Source organism: Chrysochloris asiatica, unplaced genomic scaffold (genome assembly GCF_000296735.1).
Source record: "Chrysochloris asiatica unplaced genomic scaffold, ChrAsi1.0 scaffold00004, whole genome shotgun sequence".
Lineage (NCBI taxonomy): Eukaryota > Metazoa > Chordata > Mammalia > Afrosoricida > Chrysochloridae > Chrysochloris > Chrysochloris asiatica.
In genome coordinates, this window is record NW_006408522.1 from 6374740 (window position 1) to 6384195 (window position 9456).

Consider the following 9456-nt stretch of genomic DNA (forward strand, 5'->3'; position numbering starts at 1 on the left):
GCAACCCCAGTGAAGACTTGGTACCTGACTCACTCTGCCAAGCTACTCCCCAAACCCTGAGCTACAGAAACTGAAACAATGTTTGTTGTAACATGATAATTTGTTGTGTAGCGAAAGATAATGACTACACCATTCCTTGTCATTTTGTTTCTGCTGTCATTTTGAAAGAAAAGTATTTGAAAGCTTCGGTTAAATGGGATTTTCTTCATAACATTCAAAACCTACATATTTTTAATCAGAATATTTTATTTCAAGTGTTACCAATTTTAAAAAGTAAAAACAATACAGTTACTTCCCTGAGTATAAAGAACTAAGGTTACAATAAAAGACATTTACAAATGAAGTAACTAGAAGTACGTAATTCTCTGCATTCAATTATATTCTATCAAAAATGTAGACTTAAAAATCTTGTCTTTAGGGACATCAATGTTTCAAAAATCCAAAACAGCTCATTTTGCACCTATGGCCTTAGTATATGTGCTGCTGGAGCAAGCACGGCACCTGGGATGTTAAGTATCAATCAGATCTTTCTTTATCGAACTCCAGAGCAATCTTTAATGCAGTGCTATTGAGGCCGACAGACTGCATGTTGCATATGATAGACACAATGATTCCTCGTGGGGGCACCTTGTTATTTGTAGCCTCTCCATCCAGTTCTTCAGGAAGAACCAGCAGGACACTACTGGCACCCACTGCACCTCCAGTATGAGAGGCATACTGCCGCTGTTTCCTACAAGAACCATATGTTTGCTTCTTTTCAACAACACCCCATGCCATTGCATATTTACCCTCTCTATCCCAAGACATCTCTGTGTTAGGGACTGGTGTCCAAATCATCGCCATTGTTTCTGGTTTGAGATACCCAGGTAAAAGATTTTCATTGGAGTTCTTAAATAGCCCAACTTGGTAACCATACAGCATTGCATTCCCAAACTTTAGAAGGTCACCCACTGTAGACAGAAATCCACCACCAGCCCATTTGTAGGAGTTATCGACATAAGGTGTGTTGACCAGACGTCTCTTTTTGTTGTAAACATAAAATCTAAAATAAAATAAGAATATATTTTTATTATTCTTAATATATTAACAATATAATACTCTTCTGTTGACTTTACAAGATAATGAATAGGAAAATGACCATATGAGACAGCCTGTATTCAATGGGGTGATCATATATTCTCAGAACCAATCACTGACTTCCAGGGTGATTCAATTTCTAATGAGGCACAGAAAACTGACTAAATTAGTCTATTACCTTGTGAATTAAAGCATAAAAGTGTTGTTGGGTTTTTTTCCTGTTGACATGGCTGCCCATACTGAGGATACATAATTCTCTGCATTCAACTCTACTTTTAGTATGTGCAAAAATGTAATGGTTAATACTACAAATATTTGCCCTGCACATATACAGTTGGGTAAAAATTGCTAACCCGTGTGCTTAATGTTGAACTACGTGCCACAAGTGAATTTTGTAATTAAAAGTGTACACATAGGGATGTCCAGGCATAAGACTCATCTTTGTAAGGAGACTAGATCTTGGACAAAAGTACCACATAATTACTTGTATAATAAGCTGTGGTCCTTTCTGGCTGCAGTGGAAGAGGCTGGCATGGGCAAATCTCCTTTTGAATCCTAACTCTCATCCTTACTGTTTCTGTGTGGTGTCAAGTCAATTCTGAATCATAGTGACCCCCCAAAACAAAGCAGAACTGCCCCACAGGGTTTCCAAGGCTGGTACAGAAGCTGATTGCCACAGTTTTCTTCCACAAAAACTGATGAGATTCAAACTGTCAACTGGTGGGTTTGAACTGTCAGTTTTTTGGTTAGTAGCTAAGAGCTTAACAATTGACCCACTAAGGCATTCACCCTTACTAGTTACGCTTATTTAATACTCAGATGGTTCTTACTGTGTATCAGGTGTTGTTCTATAAGGACTATGCAAATATGAACTAATGTATTCTTGTAACAATGCTAGGAGGTAGGAATACTGCTATAATCCCCATTTTACTGATTAGAAAACAGGGCACAGAGAGTAGAAACAAGTTGTCTAAAGACACAGCTTGTAAATTGTAGAAGTGGATTCAAACCCAGGCAGTCTGACATCCCTATTCTATGCTGCCTTCTGCCTCAGCATCTTAATCTTTGTAAAATGAGGATAAAAATACCTTACTTGGCAGAGTTGTAAATGTGATGTATACACATTTAGAATACTAAGCATATTTCTGGTAGGTACATAATGAAATCTGGCTCACAAAGACCTACTCTTGGGTTTTCAGTTTGCTGACTCTCACATCTAGTGAGCTTCACCATCATTCTATTCCACCTATTCATCAGCACTACCAGACCTGAACCTCACCCTCCCTTAAATTGGGTTATTTCTAAGTCTCAAACTCAGAGACATTTCTTCCAATGACTTCCAATTCTCCCAACTCTCTCCCACTGAAACTGACCTCTCCGCTCGCACTGTGATCTCCTTTCAGATCCCTTGCCTCTTCCCTATCTTCTTTGGTCTTTTAATCCCTAGTGATTTCACTTGCTTTCTGCTTTAGCCTGAATGACATGATCAGCCATTTCAACTATCTCAACTGTGGCCTCACTAGAACCTTTGGGTTCTTCACTCTTAGACACTATATTAACCTATCAATTCTAGACAACCCTTTCCTTGGTCTTATCTGCTAAGACAGACAGCATAAATTTATACAATGAAGCCATTTGACTACACTTTATACTCTTGCTAAATGTTTTCATTGCTGCTACCAAATCTTTTCATTCTCTGTTTATTACCTGGTATATGCTTCATGGTGTCCTGGTGTAGAGCTGTGGGCTAATGCGCTGGATTGCAAAGTCATTTGAAACACAAAGTCAGTGGTTCAAGCTCATCAGTCACTCCTTGGAAACCCTATACTGGGTCACTATGGGTCAGAACCGACTCAACAGCACTTAACAACAACAATGTATTCTTCATAACACCTACTTCCAATCTCTTCTACTCTCAAATCCCCACCTTTCAGCCCCAATCAGCAGATAACAGTACTTTTTTGTTTTACTGAAAGGATTAAAGCCATTCATACTAAGCTAGAATCAATATATTTTCCATGCTTCAAAAAGTACATGGAAAAATTTCATTATCTTTTAATTCAATTTTTCCATGTACTTTCTGAAGACCCCTCATATTTATATCATCCATTCTTTTCTCCTTCTCTTATGTTCATTTAAGATGTTTTCCTCTTGCTTCTAAGATTAATTCCAGTACCTGCATCTTTGTCCATCCTTGCTCCAGCAGATATACTTCCTAGCTGATTCTATCTCCGTGCAATCTGCTCTCCATACAGAAGCCAAAGAATGTCTCCTGAGTCTCCCATCCATTTGGAACCAGCCAATGGCTCCAATGTAAAGAAAACAAAAATCCTCACCAATGGACCAAAAAACAACATTCTTATCAATGGAGTAAAGATTGAAGTTGTCAAAGACTTCATTCTTCTTGAATCAACTATCAACACTCAAGGAAGCAGTAGTCAAGAAATCAAACAATGTATTGCACTAGAAAAACTGCTGCACAAGACCTTTTTAAAGTGTTGAAGGGCAAGGATGTCAACTTGAGGACTAAGGTGCGCCCGACCCAAACCATGGTATTTTCAATAACCTCATATGTCTGTGAAAGCTGGACAGTGAGTAAGGAAGACATTAGAATTGATGCTTTTGAGATATGGTGTTGGAGGAGAATATTGAAAGTGCCATGGGCTGCCAAAAGAACCAACAGATCTGTGTTGGAAGAAGTGCAGCCAGAGTGCTCCTTGGAGGCCAAGATGGCCAAACTTCATCTCTCATACTTTGGACATATTGTCAGGAGGGAACAGTCACTGGAGAAGGATATCATGTTTGGTAAGGTGGAGGGTCAGAGAAAAAGAGGAAGACCCCCAATGAGATGGATCAGGCAGGTGGTATCATTGATGGCGTCAAATGTGGCAGTGGTAGTGAGGTTGGCCCAGGATCGGACATTGTTTTGTTCTGCTGTGCATGGGGTCGCTATGAGTCAGTTCCAACTCGATGGCACCTGACAACAACAATTGACATTCATGGAGTCCTGGTGTGGTGCTGTGGGTTGATGTGCCAGACTGAAAAACTGTATGAACCACAAGGTCAGTGGTTAAAACTTACCAGCTGCTCCTTGGAAACCCTACACAGGTTCGCGATGGGTCAGAACCGACTCAACAGCACTGAACAACAACATTGACATTCACACATACGGGTGGTCTATGAGCAGGAATATCTGGTGGACTATTTGCAGGTAAGGTAGTATGTTAGAGAATGCATTCTTGTGTGGGGCTACTCAATGCAACACAGAACATTTAGGATTCTTGGACCCCACCCCATTGAGTATAAGTTTTATTACTGTTGTTAAGTGCTGTCAATTTGGTTTTGACTCATAGCAACCCTGTATACGGTTCTTGAGGTTGTTTATCTTTGCTCTCTTTCTTCTGTGGAGCAGCTAGTGGGCTCAAACTGGTGACCTTGTGGTCTGCAGTTCAGTGCTTATTGAACTGCCTAGAATCCTCTCCATTACAGAGGGTCGCTTCCAAAAATTCATGAAAAAATGGAATTAAAAAGATAATGAAATCTTCCCACAAAATTTTTGAAGTTCCCGCATATATATAAAGAAAGCACTTTTTGTATGTTTTTACTATTATTATACATGAGATTTTCTTGAATGTAACCATTGTGAAAACAGCAAAAAGATCAAACTCAACTTGTCTCAAACCTTACCTTAAGTTAGCCACTGTTTTAGAAACCACGTCACCAAGAGCATGTTGGAACACTGATACAATTCACTGTCTCAATCTGTATTTGCAGCTGTCACATGCACAGTGCTTTTATGTATTAAGATGTTTCTGACTACGTTATTATGTTGTCTAATATTGCTCTAAGCTAACGTATTGAAATAGTAATTACTTATTACAGATTGCTGTGGCTAAGTGCCGTCAAATCAGTTCTGATCCATAACAACCCGTAAAGTTTCCAAGGAGCAGCTACTGAGCTTGAACTGCCAACCTTTAAGTTCAAACAGACTTTGTAGTCCAGTGCATTAACCCGCAGCACCATACCTATTGCAGATTACAATGCTTTTATTTCTTCTTTACATTTCAGTTAGAGTATGGTTTATTTTCAGAACTGAGTATAGTTTATATTATTTTGTGACTCGCTGTCCTGTATAATTTAGGCCCTGATTACCTTTTTTACCTGAGTACTTTATACCACCAGCTTATCTTGCTTTTCATGCCAGACTTTTCTGTACTTATAACAAGGTGAGCGAGTTCGCCTTATCATTCATGCCTCAGCCTAACTGGGATGGCTTCAAACAGGCCTTAATCCAAACTGCATTTGAAACAGACCTCCTCCATGCCCCCTTTCCCTATTTTACCCCACTGCCCTCTTTCATTTTATTTATACTAATATCTGAAATTTGTAATTATTTGTTTACATGGGTTTTTTTTTTATCTCTTCTCATAGATTATAATTTTCATAAGGGCAGGAAGCTTATCTTCCTAGTTTATTGATGATTCCTCTTCCTAGAACAAGATTTGCCATGCAGTATATATTCATTAAGGAGCTCTGGTAGCGTAGTGGTTACGAATTGGGCTGCGAACCTCACGGTCAGCAGTTCGAAACTACCAGCTGTTCTGCGGGAGAAAGATGAGGCTTTCTGCTCCAGTAAAGATTTACAGCCTTGGAAACCCTGTCCAGGGTCGCTATGAGTCAGAACTGACTCCACGGCACACAACAACAACATATATTCATTAAATATGCTGAATAAAACAAGTGTTGTTCATTAGACAAACATTTAAAGAGGACACCTTGCAAAGCATTAAGAGGTTAATAAACTATGCAATGTGGCTGCTCTTAAAGGGGCTAGGTGAACTGCACTTCTCAAACTTCAGTGCACCATAAAAAACCACCTGAGAATTTGGGTAACACATAGATTCTGTTTCAACAGGTCTGGTGAGGCCTGAAATCAGCTCCCAGAAGCCCTGGTGCCACACTGGCTACATGCTAGGTTGGTGGTCTGAACCAATCAGCTAGCAGCTCCATGGGACAAAGATGGGGCCTTCAGCTTCTGTCAAGACTCCAGCCTTGGGAACCCTATGGGGCAGTTCTGCTCTGTCCTATAGGGCCAGTATGAGTCGGTACTGACACCACGGCCACAGCTAACCAGCTCCCAGGTGATACTGCTGGTTCCTGGACCACAATTAAGAAACAAAGTCATGGGATGACTAGCAAGTTGAGTGTGAGGAATCTTCAACACAGTGAGAATGAACATTGTTGAAATGAGTTCGAGAGAAGGCCAGGCACATTCTGGGAACTAGGTAGTTTGGCTGAAGCCGAGGGTGAGGGTTTGAGGAGGAAAATGGCAAGATATGATACTGGAAGTACAGACCATTAACTTTTTGTGCCATGCTAAAATCTTCAAGTCCTTCACCTTAGCTCACAAAATGCTCACACTTCCTGCTTCCTCTGTCCTCCTGGATGGGGGAGGGGTGGTCAAAGCTTTTATCATTGCTACAGCTCCTGGTAACCAGTCCTTTCTCACTCCTGTCAAGTACTGCCAAACTCCAGGAAATAAAATCCACAGCTGCTGCTTCCAAATACTCACTCACGTTTCTCCATTCTTCTTTAGCTTCTTAAAATCTCTATCACTACCGTGCAGTTCTCACAGATTATCTAAGAGCCTCTAGTTTCTCCTTTGCAGGAAGGAAGAGGAATAACTGTTGTTGCACAGAGGAGATTCCAGTCACTGAGATGAATTAAAGTGTGTGAATTGTTGGATGCAGAACAGATGATCTGCACTATAAACCTTTACTCAATTCATAATAAAGTTACCAAAAAAATTCATTCTACTGCTTTCTGGATTGTTTCCATGGCAAAGACTGCTACTTGACACTCTAGAATCAATGTTTCTATTCTTCCACTTAAGGGGACCACAATTTTATTCAGTATAACAATATACCTAGCTAAAACTATAACTAAATGTGCCCTTGTGACTAAAATTCTGGCCAAACAAATGAATACTAATTTTGGGTGGGATTCCAGAGAAATACCTTTAAACAGAGAATAGATACTAGAAGGCATTATTAAAAATATAAATATATATGCACAGAGAAATGACAAAGAACATAAATATTTACTCAGGATATTAATAACTAGAATTTCTTGGTCAGAATGTTATAAACAGACTTCAAAGTTGGGAACATTTTAGTCCCTGAAAAATGGTACTATAAAACAAGTGAACAGAAACACGCATTTACTAGGGTTTACTTTAGGGTTTTTTGTACTTATTGTTAGAAAGATTCCTTTTCCTCCCTGAACTCCTTACAAAGTTGGTGTTTTTAGACTCTTAAGAATTTATAAAAGCAGAATCAGAGTTGAATTTCAGAGGTTCAAATACATACTATTCCAAGTAAAAGAAAAATAATCAAATGGACAGGGCACTTTTCTAGGTTAACAACAGTTCCTTCTCCATTAAAAAAAAGAAAACGCCACTGTAGTAGAGTTGATTCCAACTCACATCGCCCCTCTAGGACAGAGGAGAACTAATGCCTTGGGTTTCTTTATAGGTGCAGACAATCGCATAGTTCTCTCAAAGAGCAAATAGTGGGTTTGAACAGCCAACCTAGTGGTTAGCAGTCCACTGCTTAACCTGCTGCACCACCAGGAGTAATTTTCTCCATTTAGTGGTGTATTTTATTTCAACAGCCGCAATAACCTCACTACTATGAATCAACAATCCATCTTACTAGAATCATTTAACAATACTAAAAAAAAAACAAAAACCCCAAACAAACAAACCTAGAGCTGATAGGAACCTTTAGCCCTAGAAATGGAACCCCACTGCATTTTGACAAAGAAGTGATAAAATGCCCTTCTACATATTCTTGTTGTTGGGTGCCAGCCATTTAATTCCAACTCATTGTAGGCATTCATTATCAAATGCCTAGATTGACATCAAAATAAAAGTGATACATATTGCCATCTGTACTAGAGAATTTTTTTTTTTTTTAATATTCAACTGCTAACTTCTGGTATTTATCCATTTTGCTTTTGCTTCCCTGTAGGATATAATGTTGAACCTAAAAATAATAAACATCAGGAATCTAAAATGGTTGAGAACTATCAAAACCCACTGTCATCCAGTCGATTCTGACTCCCAGTGACCCCTGACAGCACAGAGCAGAACGTCCCTATAGGGTCTCAAGGATTGTGCAGCTTTGTAGAAGCAGACTGACACAGCTTTCTCCCAAGGAGTGGCTACTTAAAAAATTAACATTCACTGCTTGCTGCTAACCTAATTTCTTTTGGGCTCCCTAAAAATCTTTTAGGCCATAGACTGATTTGTAATGCACATTTAACCCTTTAAAAGAAGATGGTAATTTAGAAGAAATTTCATCTGTTATTTCTTTACAAAAGTGCCTTTAAGCTATTTGTAAAGTGTATACTAACTAATAGAAACATGCAAAGTTAAAGTAAAGCTGATTCATGACATGTGTAACCTTTCCATCAACAGTCCACTTCAGAATGGAAAAGAAAGCACAACCATAAAGCTCCAATCGAGCATTAGCTTCAAAATTCTAGCCCAGTGCATCTTTCACAATTACTAGCAAAAATCAGGAAATTTAATATTGTTTCATTGAAATAGTTTTCAAAGTTTTAAAAATTTTCAACCCACAGTAAATACATTCTTCATTTTGACTGAATATACACACGCACTCTCTGAAGCAGAAGTTAATAAAATAATACAGCAGCAGAGATTGCTGGTTATCCACAAAACCTATTCTTCTCTTCCTCCTTATTAACAGAATTATAGCAATACACGTATCTGCTCAGCTAGAAACTGTCTTTCCTAGCCTCCCATGTAGCTAAGTGTGACCATATGGCTCAATTTTGCCAACACAACTGAGCAGCTGTGAAGTGTGCCACTGGCAGGTCTGGACCTTAAGACATCAAGTCAGTGTTCCGTGCACTCTTCTGCCCTCTCCTAGGAGAGCTGGGACACCAATGGGGTTGTGACCTAGCTGCAGTCATACAGATGGAAGTGGTACAGTCCAAAGCAATTGGGAGGTTTTATCATTAGTCATTCTGCTAATGATAAAACTCCAAACAACAAACAACAACAACAAAAACTAGCTATATAACCTGCAGTTTGAAAACTACTATACTAGGGGGGAGAAACAAAAGTGAAAAGAAAAACATCAGTAAAGCAGAAAAATACTAAACAAACGGAATGATTTTAACCACAACTAATCAAGAGCTGAAATGGACTGGTATTGAGCATTTTGAATCTGACAACTATCTATGCCGGGAATGACAAATTGAAGAGGAATGGTGTTGCATTAATTGTCAAAAAGAACATATCTAGATCAGTCATGAGGTACAATGCTGCCTGTGATAGGATAATATCCATGC

General features: G+C 39.1%; 1 protein-coding gene across 1 annotated transcript in view; it reads right to left on the reverse strand.

The window, feature by feature from the left end:
• Positions 1-516: 516 nt before the first annotated feature.
• LACTB (lactamase, beta) overlaps positions 517-9456 on the reverse strand; it is a 21148-nt gene continuing 12208 nt past the window's right edge. The window contains exon 6 of the mRNA XM_006831562.1: positions 517-1042. Coding sequence (XP_006831625.1) covers positions 517-1042 — 526 coding nt within the window. The remainder of the gene's footprint in view (positions 1043-9456) is intronic.